The sequence below is a fragment of the Falco punctatus genome (assembly GCF_963210335.1).
Source record: "Falco punctatus genome assembly, chromosome: Z".
NCBI lineage: Eukaryota > Metazoa > Chordata > Aves > Falconiformes > Falconidae > Falco > Falco punctatus.
Window position 1 is genome coordinate 25213096 of NC_137586.1, and position 18344 is coordinate 25231439.

Here is an 18344-nt window from a genome sequence, read left to right on the forward strand (position 1 = left end):
GACATGATCAGCTTCTGCTTGGGTGACCAAGGTTTGAGTTACTCCATGTAGTGGGAGATCAGGGCTAAGCTGCAAGGGTCTTGTCCCAAGAAGAGTGAGCCAGCATGCTCCCCCAGTCTGAGAAGGATTCCTCTGTGGGATAAAGGGCATCTTATGATCTTGTCCTCCCACAGACAGGGGCAACCAGCAAGTACCTGACTGACACCAATGCCCCTGGCTCTCCAGATTTATTTCACTTTTTACTCAGAGCTTAAGGTATCCTGTATACATGATGGCCTCAGTATATTGTGCATGTACAACTGTCACGGTTGGTTAGTTGTAAATAATGTTTCTAATTCTCTGATGACAGCTATACTACTTCACTGGCACAGTCTCTGCAGCACAGTGACTGCTCTGGGAGGAGCAGTTGTGAGGTGTTAGTTCCCGTCTGGCTGGGCTGCAGTGTCAGGGGAGGCATTTTACAGCTGTGAATAGTGTGTAAACGAAAAGCAAAGGAAAGGGTGCAAAATGGCTTAATCCAACAGCCAGTTCTTCTTGGTCACTTGCTAGTTGTTAGCTAAAATGACATTAACAGCAACATTACCATTGCAGCGATATTTCAGGTTGGACCAAATAATGTTTTCCTGAGAAAAGCAGAAAACTCCAAGCCGTCCTCCACGCATCGTGGTGTCTATAGTTACACCAGAGTCTGCCACTAGTTCAGAGCCTTCATAAAATCTTGCCCTTCATGAAAGCAAACAGAAGCTCTGTTAGGTCTTTTCCAAGGCTGCAACATTCACCAAAGCAATTTCGTTACCCGTGGTGACTCTAGTCTTAGACATGCTATCCTCTCCCACCTAGCCCAGGGGAGAAAAAGCAGTTAACATAGCTCCTCTGTAGGCTGGCAACTGGAGCAATGCTGCACACTGGCAAGAGCTGGGAAGGGAGGGTGTTTTGGTGGTGGTTGGTTTTTGACACATCCTACAAAAGCTTGGAGTGTGTTTTCCAGTAGTCAGTCAGACTAAGAGCTTTAACTCTTGAAAGTTTCCACAGTTGATAGTTGTAGGAGAAAGGGAGAACCAGACTAGATCAGCTGAAGGAGGCCAAATGGATATGGTCTTACACAGTCTGAACCTAAACCTTTTTTTTTTATTATTTTTTAAACAGGCAAAGTTTCAAACAAACTGTTTGGAACCTTAAACTTGACTGAGAGTTCTTTAAAAATATGAATGTTTAATTCCAGGAACAGTTTTGATGATCTGGCATCTTCTTGTTAGAAAACTCATTGGCAAATTCCCAAATCGCTCTGTGAACAGCTGCACCCTGCCAGCTCCCCAGCGTGTGCACTGTACTGAGGGCTTGAGCAGGACCATGCTGGAGCCAGCTGGGCTGTTGCAGCACTGTCTACACCAAGTCCTCAGCCTCTGAGGTACTGGGTAAATGACTCAGAGGATGATGAGCCTGGAAAGCCCTGTTTTGGATAAGACACCGCTGGTCTGACATGTAAGAAAACAGCACGTGGTAAAGAGAAAGAAAGTCCCTGTGTGTTTTCATAAAATGAGAAAAAAAACCAAACCCAATTCCTGTTATGTTCCTGAGTTTATTTCCTGATTTGCTGAGGCAGTTCAAAAGTAACTGTACAATGAATAGCACTTGTTGTCTTCCAGATTTCCGTGGGAGAGGCTGGCTCTAGTGACTTTTTCCTAGGCTTCCTTGAAGCCTCAGAAAACCTCTGCCAGACACATAGGTCTGTAGCACCTGGCCTGAACAGACCACAGTGAGATGTGGACAGAGAGCTGGCAAAAGTTCGCTTTAGGCCTGGTTTCCATTCGGTTTTGAAGGATTTAGTGACATTAATTTTGCTACCTTTCCCAGTTGCAGGGGGCATTAATTAGGCTGGCTTGAGAGACTGCAACCACAGGCAGATGCTTGCTCATGAAGCAGCTTCACAAACAGCTTGGCCTAAACAGAAGTTGCCACCTAAGATCCAGTCACTACTGCCCTGTGGCTGGGACACAAAAACTGACAGTGTAAATGTTCTTAATCCAGTATAGCATGAAGTCAAACATGCTCACTCTGACTACCTCTGAAGATGATACTCTGCACCAAAAAAGTGGAATAATTATACCATCAAGTTACTGCATCTCGACCACAGGGTGGTGGTATTTTGATAACAACTGACTTACCTGTATTTCTGTTCTATTACAAGGTTATAAACCCTGAGCTGATGATGCCGGAGCAGTTTCTTTTCTGCATTTTAACATCAACCTTGATCTACAAGTATAATTCCTGCTGATTTGGATGTTGCAGAATGAAACATTTCCATCTGCCTGGTGAAATTTTTTTAAATCACTTTTTTTTTTCCTTTTCAAACAACAAAGTAAGAATACATAACATGCACTACATAGCTTCGACAAACTTTCTGAATATACACTATGTAATCTCAAACCTATCATGTCAAGACAATTACTGATCTTACCTTTAAGTGGACAACCTTTACTAATTCTGTTATCCCAGAATATGTAAAGGAACTATCACAATTCCAACACAAATATTCTAAAAGACCTTTTTCAGATCAGTGGCCAGTAGCAGCTTGCAAAACAAGGTATTAATGCCAGAAAAGGGCTTATTAGGGTAGGGCACAGTAACCACAGCCAAATGGTACAAAACTTCCTATGAAAAGAATTGCAGGCTGAATTTGAAAAGTCTAACCTGTTATGACGTTTCATCAGTGCAAAGCCCAGACATATTATAAATTCTCAGATTCATTGTCTGATTTACATGTCGAGAAGCAACAGTTTAGGCAGACATCTATCTGTACGCACCTCATCTATCCTTTCCTCTCTTACCTGATATAACCAATTTGGGGTCTGTGCTGCAAGAACCAGCGGTAGGAGACTTTGTCTTTCCACCCTACATTGCGGGGGTCCTTCCAAAGCAGCCTGACCTGGTCAATGGTGTCCCCTGTATGCCAGAGGGAGTTGCGGAGGTGCTCACCAGGGCCGGTCTTGGATTTCACAGCCTGCAGAAATACAGTTTTTCAATGCTGACTACAGAGAATATCACTTCCAGGAGCTCTAAGTCATTTTGCCATGGGCAGCAGGTCTGCAGAAGCACCCTCCATCCTGCTCATAAGCCCCTAACTTCTCTTGTATAACTGCTGCCACTGCTTGTGTGGAAAAGCAACTGAGTACCTGGGCCAAGGAGGAGGAGGTAATTTGACCAGTTTCAGTCAGAGCCACAATGAGAGTGGAGACTAAACGCTCCAGCTGATGAGCAGAGGCAAGACTGGAGATGAAGTTCCTTAAAAGATGGTGCTATTAAAAGGGCTGTGTGGCAGATGCCTGACTTATCAGTTTTGACACCTGTTGCAGGGAGAGAACAGCAATTGGGCAGCACAGCTGACACACAGTGTGATGGCTTGGCCAATGGATGGCATGATGGCTTAGCCCACAGCAGCTGGATGGCAGGGTGGCATGGCCAACACATAGCAAGATGGCACAGCCAGGCTGTGGTGACCACTGTGTCCCCAGCTAGGAGCCAAGAGCGGTACCTTTAGCTGAATGCCAGGCTCTGCAACAGCTCTGAAGGGAGTTGCTTGCCAGTACGTCTGTTCAGTCTGTTTCCACATTACCACGTAAAAGCTTGAACTGTCTTGATAACCAAAAATAAAGCCAGCGTAGTCATCATCTGTCACTGTGTTCACATGAAAAGTGCCCTCAAAGTCAACGCCGTTAAAAGCTGTGTAACCTGAGGACACACAGAAGTTAAAAAAAAAAAAAGTCTTCAGAAAATGTGTTCACATCCTGTAAGTTTTCTGCTGTAAAATTTGAATCTTAGAAAAGGGTACATACCAACAGCAAGGCCAGGATCACTGTTCATAGTCTGCACAATTTCCATGCCCTGTACAAGTAAAAACAGGGTGGTTAGCATGTGTGATGAGCTGGGTTGGCTAAGCCTAGCAGTCTCTTCTGGCCTCCCTCTAACACCCTGTCCATCTGTCTTCTCCATGTGCTCACAACATGTCTGTAAGACTTCTAGCTCTGAACTACAATCAAATACTAATGTTTCAGCTGCTGTGTTCCCTGAGTCAGGAAGGATCTTTCTTTTCCCCCTGCATAAGTGGATTTTCTCTCCCTACCCCAGTCTTCTCAAAATCACTGAACCTGTCTAGAATTGGAGATGGGACAGGAAGATGGAAAGAGGGTGAGGTCTGGAGGGGGGTGAGGGGCTAGAGAGCTTTTCCTAGGCTTAGCTTATACTGTTTGATCATGGAGTTTGGGATTAAACAGACTGCCAGGACTGGGTTAACAAAGGTGTATACATCTCAGTGGGCTTGGCAGAGACTTTGGCAATGGGAATAAATTGCACATTCCTTGTGACTCAGAACATATTAGCCTCCTGAAGGCTAAAATTTGTTAGTGTAAGTAACAGTGATTGGACTCCACATAGGAGTAAATGTTCTGCTATAGAGCAGGTCAGACTTTCAAATTCAGGGAAAGATTCATGAACCTTGCTACAGAAATATTTCAATAGGGTGACACAAAAGTCTCCTGTTTGCCTTCTTGGCAGTGGCAAAATCCACCCAGAACAAGTTGACCATCCTGTAGTTAATTTTAGATTATTAGGAGCACCAAGCCCCAAGCTATCACATGCTAAAAGCAAGTTCCTTCATTATAACTCCTGTAGAATAGTCAACCAACCTGCAGCTTTACTTTTCACTTGTTTGCCAGAGGTCCAGCAATTACAAAGACAGTTTTGCTGTAGTTTTTAAATGCATTTTCTCAGACAGGTAAGAAAGACAGATGCATTTTTACCTGGTTCAGAACCACCCAATTGGGATCAATTTGAGCATCCCCCTCTGGGTCCAGCACCACTGTTTGATAGGCTCTGAAGTCTGTCAAGGTGATCTCTGCATTCTCAGGGCACACATCGATCCGATCAATCACTGTATCCTGGTCAAAATCAGACTCACAGATATCCCCGACTCCATCACCTGAATGCATCAGAGAAATGAAAGCAGGTTTATGGTGCAGCAAGCAGCCACATCTGTATAAGCCACTTGATCAGTGCGTCTGAGAAGCAGGTGGAGTCTCAGGTCAGACGGCTGTAGTGCCTGGGGAGGGGACCTCTGTCTTGGCCAAAGGACCCCTGCAGGTTGCGGGTTCCTCCTGGCATGAGCATAGGCACATGAGGTGACTGTCGGATTCTGGTGCACATGTAATGCCTGAGAAAGGATGTATTGCCTAAGCACCGAAATGGCTCCTGAAGGCCCATCTTACCATTATCATCTTCCTGCCCTGGGTTGGGGACCAGCCTGCAGTTGTCAGGGCCTGGGGGCAAGAGGTCAGGAATGCCATCGTTATCATCGTCCTCATCACACTCGTCACCCAACCCATCCTTATCCGTGTCCAGCTGGGAGCTGTTAATGATGGTGGGGCAATTGTCTGTGCTGTCCTGGTGCCCATCACCGTCACTATGAGCACAGAGACAAAAAGAAATGTCACACCAACATCAGCTCCTGCCACTGCATGGGGGACAGCACGGGTACCTGAGTGGGAAATGCATGGAAGCATGCCCAGAGCTGGAAATAGACCAGTGGGGCACCACGACCTGGTGTCACTCAGGTAGCTGAACAGCGAGGAGACAAGGAACAAACAGAGACTGTATGATATGGTGGCAGGAAGATGAAGACTAAGCCTGGAGCTATAAAAATACTCAGGTAAGGAAAAGAAAAAGATGTGTGACATGGAGTGGGAAAAAATACCAGAGCCCAAGATCTCAAACAACATCCACTCCTAAAGAGTGTGGTAAGGCACATCCGACAAGTGCAGTGTCATCAATCAAAAGGCACCCCTGAGATAGCGAGAGCTCAACAGCTGAGGTCCCTTGTCACACATGTTGCCCAAAAGTGTCTTGGTGCTCATGAATGTTCAGGTGTGAATGTGAGTGAAAATTTATGGGAGACTCTGCATGAAACCTGCCATCAGTCTTGTTTAAAAACAGGCACTGCTTTCACCCTCCTGCATAGCAGGTTTTGTTACATTTCACTCCTGCAGGGGAGCTGCACAGTAAGAAACAGAGGAGAAAGTCTGTAGCTCCCAAGCACCCACCCAGTCCATGACTGCATCAGCTGGTTGCCGTGAAGAGTCACAAGAAACAAGGACACAGACTACAGAAAAGGGTTTCGGAAGTTATGGGGTGGCTGCATTGTTTCCCCAAGCCAACAGTACCGTGCATCTGTGCAAAAAACATGGCCTGAAGTCAGGTGTGTGTTTCTGGCGATAACCAGGCACGTTCCGCCTCAGCAGCTTTTTGCCTAGCACAGGCAGGGCAGAAGTGACATGCAGCCAAATTAAGGCAGTGCTGCAGCTTATAGCTATACATATTCTCACCTATCTCTCCCTGCTCATGAAAAGTGCTTTAATTTTAGGTCAGAGCAACTAGTGTTTGCACATTCTTGAGTCAAAAAGCAATGATGACCATGCACATATATGTATTGCAAGGTTAACCTCAGGCAAAGCTACAGCATTTCTACCAGGAAATGCTTCAAACACATTAGTTAGGTTTAAGGAAAAAAAAGAAAATTATATCCTTTTTTAAAACAGGAAAAAACCAGACCATATCTTCTTAAGAGTAAAACAGCTCCCAGCTGGGGGCCTTGGCAGCTACTGACCCAAGACTGGGAATGCTCCCTGCAGAGGTGGAGAAGTGGGCTCTCCAGTGGACTCTGGGCTTATCTTCCCAGACAACAGCACCCACCAATGGCCTTGCAGTGAGACCCTGAAGCCATCTGTGGCTGGTGAAATGTTGTGCCAGCACAGGCACAGGATTTATCACTTCCCTTTCCTCTTGCTTTAAGTTAAGAGCACAGGGGAGGACTTGCTACCCCCAAAGCTGGTTATGCAGAAGCTGCTTCCAGCCAGGCGTTAGCAGCTTGTCATGGGACATGCTCCCCTGAACACTCAGGACATGTAAAAGCCATAAAGCAGCCCTGCCACTCCTGCTGTGCTAAAGCAAAGGGGGTTATATGCAAATGTTTTGCACTTGATAATAAAATTCTGTTTCTGAAACACTAGGTTCTTAAGGAAAAACATGCAGCCCTTAACTGAAATTTCTGCTAGACAAAAAAAAAGAAAAGAAAAAAGAAAGGGGGAAAAAAAAAAGAAAGGAAAGATGAAAGAAAGATAAAGAAAAGAAAAAATATGTTACCTCATAAGAAGCTCTGAGCAGTGCCCTGGGTTTTACAACCAGAGAACTACTCTAAATGTCATTTCCACAGGAAGCCTGTGTGAACATGGGGCTACAGGTGAAGGGCTCCGTAACTACTGCTACAGGGAAGTAAACCAACAAGGTTTCTGAAATAACATCTCTTTGAACAGGTATTGGAATTAAATCCAGGCTAGTCTGAGTGATTACAGCTCTCCAGGAATCAGTAGCGTGCTTCAGCTCAAGACTAGCCTCTTTTACTTCCCTGCTGCTCTTACAAGCCACAACACAGCATACCTGTCCTGATTGGTATCGCAGGAATCTCCAACAAGGTCATTGTCAATGTCTGACTGCAAAAAGGAAACAGAGAAAGTTCCAGTATCAGCTGCTGAGAGCATCTATTAACATGGCAGTACTAAACCAAAACACAACCACATTAAATACAATTAAAATAAAAGCATGGAAAAACATTTGGTTTACAAAAAAAATTCTTTGTTTGATTTGTGATAGTTCAAGCAAGATCAGTAGTCCAAGCAAGATTCCTCTACTACTGTGAATAAGTATCCCTCATCTCTAACCAAGGTTGATTTCTTAAGCAGCTTTAAAAATCTACCATGTTTCTCTAAAGTTTCCAGCATTTTTTATTACTCACATGTGGCCTAATTGGAATTCAAAACATATGAAAAGTCTCACTGACTTCTCACCTAGGAGCAGAGACAGTTTTGCTAAATAAGGACTCCAGGATTTTGTCCTAATTAAAAAAATACCAAGTGTAACTAAACCACACCACTGTGTAGAGTCCGGCTTTGGACTCCAGGAGACTGGAGCATGCTGACATTTCAGAGCATGACAGCAGAAGATAACGGAAGGGCAGACGTGCTAACAGCATCCCAAGCTAAAAGAATATATCTGGTAGCTCCACTCTCCCATGTCAGGAGTCTGAAGCTCCATAAAACTTCCCTGAATAATTACTGCTAAAAGATAAACACTGTGGCTGCATGTGCTGCCTCATTCTCTTGCATCTTTTTGGACCTCAGCACTCCCTCTCCCTAAACCAGGGTATTTTTTCCTTCTGCCTACTAACCTGGTTTGGGTTGCTGATTGTAGGGCAGCTGTCACAGGCATCACCAACACCATCATTATCCCTGTCATCCTGGTCTTGGTTGGGGATCCTCTGACAATTATCCAAAAGGTTCTTAATACCTAGCAAGAAGTGGATATTAGTTAAAAACAATTCCCATATTTGATATTGGACAACATAAACATCAAGAACAGTAAAGACCTTATTCCTTTTCAGCAACTACTTAATCTTGCAATGACATTATAAGCCTGCATAGCAAATCCTTCTTATGTGTGCATCCATTAATATATTAGAAGTTAGAAATATCTTGCTAAAGAACAGCTTTCAATGCTATCACACACACTTCATTAATTACACACAATTCTATCCTGTTCCTATATCACAGCTTACAGGGTGGGATGTTTCATCTTTGTTATTACATTTGAAGGGCTGTTATTTTTTCACTTCTTTCAAACCTCCTACAACAATGAAAATAATACAGTATGTAGCTTTTGGGCATCTGGGACAGACAGCAGCTGGGTACTCTGGGCCATGTTCATACCTTTAAGGAATTACTGAATGACCAATGACCTTAACTTATACATGAAAAGTGGGCTGGTTTATCTGTTATAGTGTTCAATGCTTCCAATGGAGGCTAAAAAGATATATATTAATCTAAATGAAAAGGATTCCAAACACAGGTTTAATGAAGAAAGATTTAGCAGCTGGCGACAGGAAATCTAACACATGGCATGTTCTGGGCAAGTTTCAAGAACATCAGAGAAGCTGGAAGGGAAGAATTACTAACCATCTCCATCCATGTCATCATCACAAGCATCTCCTTTCCCATCACCATCTGTGTCCCTCTGGTCATTATTCAGGACATTGCGGCAGTTGTCACAAGCATCTCCAAAGATATCTTGGTCACCATTTCTCTGGTTAACATTGGGAGCCAACACACAGTTATCCTGCAAGAGACACATACCCAAATCAGACAAGAACTGGGCTCCAAATCCATAATTTCTACTTTGTAACTCTGATATTTATTTATTTCTACTTTCACGAAGAATTATTACTGTGAGCAATGTCACAAAACATGATTTTACTTTAATATTAGCTTTGGATCAGATTTCACTGGCTCTCTCAAAGCTCTGCTTTGAACCACACTGTGGGAACCCTGAACACAAACACCCAGTATCATAAGGTTTTATTTATAACTTCGAGTTCTGATTCTCATTTTGTACGCATCCAAGTTAAGTAACCTGTTCTGGCGCCCTGGCTTCCTTACATGGTCCCTCTCAAAAGCTGCAGTTTAGAGACCCTGACAGGGCTTGTAGGTACTCTTGGTGAAAGGCTGTTGCCCCCTTCTGGTAGAGACTCAAACCAAAGCTGAAACATGGAAAAACGTCTTTCTGATGCAAAAAGGGACAGGTCTTTTTGGGTTTTTGTCAGCCAAGCTGTTGTTGACTCCCTAAGACCATCAGGAGGCCCATGGAGAAAACTTCATTTTGAAGTGGTGTAAATTTCCCTCTCCCACCTAGCACACCCAGTTCCTCTCACACCTGCGCATGCAGAGGCAGAATAGAGCTTAGCAATGACATAGAAGTTATTGATTGCGAAGGTGCTGAACCTGAACATAGATTTACAGTTGAAGGAGGATTTAACGTCTTTCCTTACAGAACATTAATAAACCCAGCTGTTTCGAGCTACCGGAATTTAGGGTTGAGGGTTGGCCTCTGTGGCAAAACAGCCTAAACCAGACTTTCTCTGGTTATCAGTCTGCCCTAGCTCAACATGGACATTTGTACTCTGGATAGAGTGTTCTTGTTTTCTTGGAAGTGCATTAAGCAATACCACAGATGGATCTTAATGCAGAACAACAGTGGGCATGTGAGAATACAGGGTTGAACACAAAAGAGATTTTACCATCTGAATTTATTCTCTGATATATTCTGCAATAGTGTTCCCACATGGAAACCTCTTCCACTTCGAGAACAAGATTCAAAGTTTTTTCAAGTTATTGACAAGACAACTGTTAATTTATCTGGGTTTTGGATCCCTTATGGAATGTGACATCAGGTCAACCTGCTTTTTAAAAAGGAAGACACTAGTGCAAGCAGTATTCCTGAAGACCATGCTATGGGAAAGTGTGACAGAAGGGCACAAGTTCTGTAAACAAAAAACTCTAGAATTCAATGCTAAAACATAATATTATGGAGCATACACTGGTGAGATTTAAGGCTGGGTGGGATAGCCTGGCTTTTTTAGGTCTTATAATATTGAGCATTACATAAAAGAAAAAGACAGGATTTAGAGAGCTGCTGACAGTGACGGGAATGGGATAATCTTTGGCAAAGAGTAGTGAGCCAGATTTCAAAATCACTGCCTATTGCAGTACATGAAATCTGTATGTTTGCACAGATCCCAGCACCCTGACCTATACATCTGACCTGCTCATTGGGAATGCCATCTCCATCCGCATCGTCGTCACAGGCATCTCCAATCCCATCACCATCAGCATCTTCTTGTCCAGAGTTTGGGACGAATCTACAATTGTCCTAGACAAAAAAAATGGGATGTGTCTGGTGTTCTATGGGTAAACTGGATGCCTTCAAAATTTGAATGACTCTTTATATTATTGTTTTAACTAATCAAATTAAATACAATTTATCCCAAGGAATTCAGCAACTTGAAAAAAGATTAATATATCTAGTCATGTTTCTTCCACTCTTCATCCCTTTATGCTCTTAATTATGATAGGATTAAGAAAGAATTTCTTACCTTTCTGCAGTTTTCAGCAGAACATGAGAGTTCTTCATTAGGGTAGCCATCAATGTCAACATCTTTTCCACAAATATAACCATCACCAGCCCAGCCAATGCCACACTATCAATAAAACAACATGGTAGTACTACCAAAAGGTTAATGAGTCACTGTTGCAATATTCAAGAGGGAAACCCCATATCAATCTTGAAAACACTAATATACAGAAGGCATGGACAGATACTGAAGTACAATAAGGTACACTTCAGCATCTCTGTGTGGAAAGAAAATCTTTGTTTCGAGTTCTCTATATCTAGGCACAGCTAGAAAGAGCTCAGACTTGATGTTAAATGGAATGTGTGCCTGCAACACCTAATGATTTCAGTGGGAGCCATAGATTTCTCTTACAACGGTCAGGAGTCAATTTTGGTTCCCCTCCCACAGATGCAGAAAAAGAAAAAAGGCAACCTACGCAGAATATGCACCTAGAATCTCAGCATGGGGCCTATGGTTACATGGGATGAATATGGTTTTTTCAGTATCTCAAGAATACATCTGCAACTAGAGGAAGTTTTAAGAGAAAACTGTGCTGACAGTTACTCAGTTTGCATCAGCAAAGCAAGTGCATCTGGCACACAACTTTCTCCTAGCCAATTAAATTGGTACTGTTTCAAACCTATGCCTAATTTGTGTTGTAACTGAAGATACATGCATAGAACTGCATGTCACATTCTGGCCTCCCACTGAAATGAGAACTTGCCCAACACAAGTATCTAAGCATCTTTCCATTACAGCATGGACTTAAAATATCCTAGATTCTTCTTTGAAATAGTTGTACTTAAAAATGAGACCAAAGGAGGCGCCAGCAAAAGCATCCAAATTTGGGACACAGGATTAGTCTCTTGCTTCCCTTTGCAAGCTGGAAAAACAGTAACATACTTCAGTTAGACTCTTACAATGGAAGTTCATATGCCACTCGGTGCTCCTCTGCTCCCGCAGCTGGAAAGCACAGTACAGCCTACTTCTGCCTAGAATCTGTGTTCTCACTTGGAGAAATACCCTCTCTGTCAGCATGCAAATACAGGCACGTTGGGTATGCAGGGAGGATCCCTACTCACAGCTGTGTAGCTGAGGACCAGGAGAGGAATTTGTCCTTGTGATGTCTTCTGTGGAGTGACACTTGACAGCCCTTTCTGAGGAGACTACAGAAAGTCTACAAAAGCCATTCCCAAAAGACCTAAATTACGCAGACACAGCAAATATGGCACACGAGTACAATTGCCTTACAGACATCCTGCAAGAAGAAAACAACTGCAAGACAGACTCAGACTGGTTATGTCTGTGGCTGTTCTGGGTCATTCAACTGTATAAAATGATCCCAAAGGCTTTGTCAGTTCAGACTAAAAAAAGGCGATTTTTCACTGTACAAATGCATGAATTTATGAACTCACAATACATGTCACCTCTCCTCTCCTCTCCTCAATACAACGGGCATGGACACTGCATGGATTGAGGGCTCGACTTCTGCAGCTCTTCTCAGCCTGGCATCCCCTGGCTTGGTCTCCTGTGTATCCTGGTTTGCACTGGCCACAGTGGTAAGACCCCTGTAAGAACAAAAAGTTACTAGCCAGCCTTTGACATGACTTACTTTTCTTTTAAAGCAAGCCTGTCAGCAAGGTTCATATCACACTGCTTATGTTGTGCAAGTGTAGTTTTTCATCCACTCTTGCACTGTGAACAAACTTTATTTTCTATGTGAAATTCAGGTTTGGCTCCCACAATGCATGCTGGAAAACAAACTCAACTCTTGCCTGTTTAGATCAGCCTTTTGTTAAGCCATAGAAAAGTCATGCAGCAGCAAAAGCTTTTTCATGATGTCTTGTCCCTGCCAGCATTACTCTGAGCTGCTTCCAGGTGGCCAAGACTTTGTGTGAAATTCTAAGCAGCACCTGCTTAATCAGATTGGATGCTCCTATTTTAGGGTAAAGCAGCCCCATCAGTTTATCTAAACTCAGCTGGGCATAACTTTTAATCAAATAGAGACAAGAAAATTCAGTATGTCTTTGCCTCATTTTATTTTTTTTAACTGGAATGTTTTTAAGCCAATTTGAGTTAAATGTTGTTCTTCAGAAAAGAATTCAGGAGTTGAAGATGTAGTCATCCTCATTTACACTGCAATAAGAACATCCATGTAACCTTTTGCAGTGGTTTACCTAGATGCATACATATATGTTTTATATTTGTGTCACTCTTTTGTAAACAAACCTGAAGGAGCTATGCTAAGGAATCTCAGTGTGTGCTGGGACAATCACTACATGAGGTATAAATGAATAAATGCTGATAAGAAGGGGTCGTCTTTAGACATCTAAATGCGTCTTTTGTCTCTGTCTCACATACTTGTAGATTTGTGACCTATGACAAAAAAGTTAATTGAAAACACTGTTTTTTCCTTATAGAGAATAATTATTTTTGATATGTCAATGAACTAAAACAGCCAAATCTCCTACAAACTTGTGCATCCTTTGTGAAACTGAGGCACTTCACACAACTTTACTCTTCCCGTACAAAGCCTGCTGGAGGAACTGTCAGGATTGTCCTAATCCACCACAATGGAGAGATATATTTACTACCCAGATGAGTGTTATTTTTGTCCTCTGTTCCTAGCTTCATTCCAGACTTTAACTCTGTGCTGTCTGCATACTTTCAGGCTGAAAATGAAGATATGCAGACGACTGAAGAGTAGAATAATTAGTGGTCCATGCAAATGATATAGCCTATATAAAACATACCAGCCAACACACTTTCTCCTGATTGACATGCCGGGTAATAACTTCTGGAGTCTGCTGAATTTCTTAGTATATTCTGTCCTGTGTCAAGCGCTGGTATGCATTAAAATAGCCTTTAAGGCTGCATGTCCAGATCAAACTGTTTCTAAAGGGAGACAGGAGTAAAAAACCCAGTGCTGCTCTGACATGTGGCAGGCCACTTGCTGCCTTCTGCAAACAGGGCCTGATGGGCCTCTGAAGAGACCTAGTCATGCCATAAGATACAACATGTGACAGAAATGTTCTAGATATGTAAAAAAAAAAAAAAAGAAAAGAAAAAAGAAAAAAGAGAGACGCATATTGAACAGTGAAAGCAGTCCTAGAAAAACAAGGTTATTTGTGAGAAAAGCACACCATTTGGAACACTACTAATAACCTCAACAACACCTAGCTGCAAAAAAGGACCATATTTACACCTGTAGGATACTTTTAAACGTTCTCTTGCTATGGATAAAGCCTGCTCTGTGCAGCCAGCTACAGAACAGTATTTGACAGTGGTGTAAGTGGCACATACAGGACAACTGGGTGATCAGGCCCAGCCAGCACAGGTTTATGAAAGGTAGGTTCTGCTTGACCAACCTGGACTCCTTCTGTGACAAGATGATCTACTTAGTGGATGAGGCAAAGGCTGTGGATGTTGTCTGCCTGGACCATAGTAAAGCCTTTGACACCAGCTCCCACAGCATTCTCCTGGGGAAACTGGCTGCTCGTGGCCTGGATGGAAGTGCTCTGCTCTGGGTTACAAGTTGGCTGGGCGGCCGTGCCCAAAGATTGGTGGTGAATGCAGTTACATCCAGCTGGCGGCCGGTCACCAGTGGTGTTCCCCAGGGCTCAGTACTGGGGCCAGCTCTGTTCAGTATCTTTATCGGCGCTCTGGACGAGGGGATCGAGTGCACCCCCAGTAAGTTTGCAGATGACACCAAGCTGGGCAGCAGCGCTGATCTGCGGGAGGGCAGGAGGCTCTGCAGAGGGGTCTGGACATGCCGGACCGGTGGGCCGAGGCCAGCTGGATGAGGTTCAAGAAGGCTCCGTGCCGGGTCCTGCAGCTGGGTCACACCAGCCCCACACAGCGCTACAGGCTGGGGCAGAGCGGCTGGAAAGGGCCTGGTGGGAAAGGGCCTGGGGGTGCTGGTCGGCAGCCGGCTGGGCATGAGCCAGCAGGGTGCCCAGGTGGCCAAGGAGGCCAGCAGCACCCTGGCTGGTGTCAGAAGCAGTGTGGCCAGCAGGGCAAGGGAAGGGACTGTCCCCCTGCACTGGGCACTGGTGAGGCTGCACCTCGAACCCTGTGTTCAGGTTTGGGCCCCTCACGGCAGGAGGGACGTAGAGGGGCTGCAGCGTGTCCAGGGAAGGGCAAGGGGCTGGGGAAGGGTCTGGAGCACAAGGCTTGTGAGGAGCAGCTGAGGGAACGGGGGCTGTTCAGCCTGGAGCGGAGGAGGCTCAGGGTACATCTTGTCACTCTCTACAACTCACTGAAAAGAGGTTGCGACAAGGTGACTGTTGGTCACTTCTCCCAAGTAATAAGTGGCAAGATGAGAGGAAATAGCCTCAACTTGTGCCAGGGGAGGTTTAGATTGGATATTAGGAAAAGTTTATTCACTGAAAGTGTTGTCAGGCATTGGAAGAGGCTGCCCGGGGAAGAGGTTGCATCACCATTCCTGGAGATATTTAAAAGATGTGTAGATGTGGCACTTTTGGACATGGTTTAGTGGTGGACTTGGCAGTACTAACGGTTGGACCCAATCTTAAGTGTTTTTTCCAGCATAAATGATTCCATGATTTACTGTTTCTAAGTAGAAGATCCAATTTGCTTCATAGCATTACAATGGTTGTACACTCCTTCTATTGGATCCTAACATCTTTCAAACCATTTCTACTTCTGATACGGTGTTCTCCTGGATTTAATATCTATGGGTATGAAAAGTGTTGTACCAATTGCAGCTCTCCTCCTCTCTGTACTTATTTAGAGGGATGTCTGGTACTGTATAAATACCCTAACAAAGCGAAGATGTTACTCCTATAAAAAGAGCAGCCAGGGGATCAGCTTGCTGCAGCAGTTCCCAGGTGGGAAGAGGTGGGGAGAAGCAAAGATTTATCTTTCAAAGGAGGTTCCTTACAATAACATACTCATAAACACACATAACTGGCTGGTGTGAAGAGAAGAGTTCCTGCTATTCCTCAGGAAAGTGATAAGGATACAACTGAGATGGGCATGTTAATGACAAATGAAGTATTGATTTTTTAATTGTTAGTCAGGAAAGAGGAAAAGATTCTTTGGTTTAGATGAAGCCAACAAATAAATTGTACTATTCAGCTCTTCAATCAGAGACATAAAACTAATCTTAGCCACTTGGAATTTTAAAGCAACCAATTTTTTAAAGCCAGATATGAAAAGGTGCTTACCAAAGTGTTTATGCAATGGGAATTCGGAACGCAGAGTCCAAGTCCACCATTCTGACATTCATCAATATCTAAGCAGACCTAGCAATAAAGAAAATCGACATGTAATAAAAACAATGTCAATTTCAGCTCCAAGTCTGAAGAAAAGCCACTAAAGTTTAAGTCCAGAAAAGAGCCACAGCGTCTCCTGAAACCACTCTCAGAATGGCACAGACATACTCATGGGCTAACTTTCCGATGTATCTCCAGACACATATAAACCCTGAAGGGACACTGTGATACAAAAATTTTCAACTTTAGGATGAATTCTGGTTCACCCACAAGAATTCAGACAAGAATTATATTCCCATTGTAGGGTGCTACAGGAAAATGCAAAAATGACAGTAAAATAGGCCTTTTCTATCATACCCTTCCTAGTTCAAAGCCAGTTTACAGACATCAGTGGAGCCTCCTTTAAAACTGATCAGAGATACCTACAAAGATAATGACACTTGTCTCTATACCAGTCCTGAATATTAGATGATTAATATTTCCATTAAAGCCAAGCAAACAACTCAGATCTTCTAACTGAAACACTCTGATCTCTGCCTAACTGCACAAGTCAATTATGGAATGACTGAAGTATAAACAAAATGTGATACAGAGGCATTGATATAAACCAGCACCTTGCAATGATAGTTGCTGCAGGAATGCTGACGCTCACCTGCTTATTGCTCTTGGCGTAGCTGAGTCCTATCCCTTGCACAGTTTGTCCTGTATATCCTGGGGGACAGGTCTCACATCGGAAACCTGGAGCAGTGTTCACACATCGCACTCCAGGGAAGCAAGGGTTGTAACGACACTGCAAAGAAAAAAATGAACCCAGCACACGTTCATGCTTCAGTAACATCCAGACTCTGACTATGTGCACAGACTTCTCAGTCAAAGGCAATGCTACATGCAATGTCTGCATATGTCTTCTCTTCAGAGCTGGCTTACAGAGGGAACAGTCTCTGCAGGTATTTCTGACCCCAGTGGGTCTTCAGCTATCTCTGTAATTTAAGTAACATTTGCAATCTTCCTTTATAGCCTGTAGCTGATGCCCTAAGACAGGGGTCCTCAAACTATGGCCCACGGGCTGGATACGGCTCCCCAGGGTCCTCAATCCGGCCCCCGGTATTTACAGAACCCACCCCCACCCCCCCCACCCCCCTCCGGGGGTTGTGGGGGGAAACCAAGCAGACGCAGATGACTGCCTGCCACTGCATCCGCATGCCAGCCCCCTGGTTAAACAGTTTGAGGACCCCTGCGCTAAGGTCCTTCCTTTTGCTGGGCAGGTTCAGCTCCCTCGGAGGCTGAGAGTCCCCTGCAAGAGTCCAGACCGCAATATCAGGAAAGCCACATAACTCCAACCCAACAAATGGTCCTGCAGTTGTGTTTTGGACACAAAGAAGTGGCAGCAGCACTTTCCTTCATTTACACTTAGGCAAGTCACCCTAACATAAGCCAGATGAGCAGGGACGTGTAAGTAGCACCACATTTCTAGACCGGAGGTCCACAGACAGCCTTTGGCACTTCTCCCGAAATAGCACATGCCCACAGCATCACCCTTAGCCTGAAGGCGCCATTCACTTCACTACCTCATGATATTTTACAGAACAGCTGTGATCCATTTCACTGGCCTTGTGGTTGCCAGTTTGGGAACCACATCCCACACTGCTGCCTCTCCAACATCAACACTAGCTGCCAGGTAATATTTATAAGAGTACCGAAAATATCAACATGCCATCATGCTGCATATGGCTCAAAGACAAGAATAAATAAGAAACACAAGAAAGAAATAGAAAAAGTTTTAAAGATATGTCTTTTCCCACCCCCTCTGTCGTTCATAGAAAAACATCCACAAGATGGAGGGTGATCAAACCAGAAGATACCCACCTAAAACAAACGTACAACCTGTAATCAAACACACACATAAGGGAGCAAGAGAAGGTACGTTCAATATCAAAGAGTGTTTGACGGAAAGACTTGTTAGAAGTAGGTCCACAACTAGCGTAAGCAAAATGTAAAACTAGGACTAGAGACATTTTGTGCTCCTTAGTTGCTGTGGATTTTTTACTGTAGACAGCAGA

The 18344-nt window shown here is 43.9% G+C and overlaps 1 protein-coding gene across 1 annotated transcript in view; it reads right to left on the bottom strand.

Annotated features, from left to right (window-relative positions):
* The window catches only part of THBS4 (thrombospondin 4), a 47081-nt gene that overhangs the window by 2303 nt on the left and 26434 nt on the right, over positions 1-18344 (bottom strand). Inside the window, exons 8-21 of the mRNA XM_080370856.1 lie at positions 16937-17074; positions 16237-16314; positions 12463-12615; positions 11030-11134; positions 10699-10806; positions 9057-9216; positions 8273-8391; positions 7486-7538; positions 5262-5455; positions 4797-4975; positions 3834-3882; positions 3533-3729; positions 2829-3001; positions 584-723 (exon numbers count right to left, since the gene is read on the bottom strand). Coding sequence (XP_080226982.1) covers positions 584-723; positions 2829-3001; positions 3533-3729; positions 3834-3882; positions 4797-4975; positions 5262-5455; positions 7486-7538; positions 8273-8391; positions 9057-9216; positions 10699-10806; positions 11030-11134; positions 12463-12615; positions 16237-16314; positions 16937-17074 — 1846 coding nt within the window. The remainder of the gene's footprint in view (positions 1-583; positions 724-2828; positions 3002-3532; positions 3730-3833; positions 3883-4796; positions 4976-5261; positions 5456-7485; positions 7539-8272; positions 8392-9056; positions 9217-10698; positions 10807-11029; positions 11135-12462; positions 12616-16236; positions 16315-16936; positions 17075-18344) is intronic.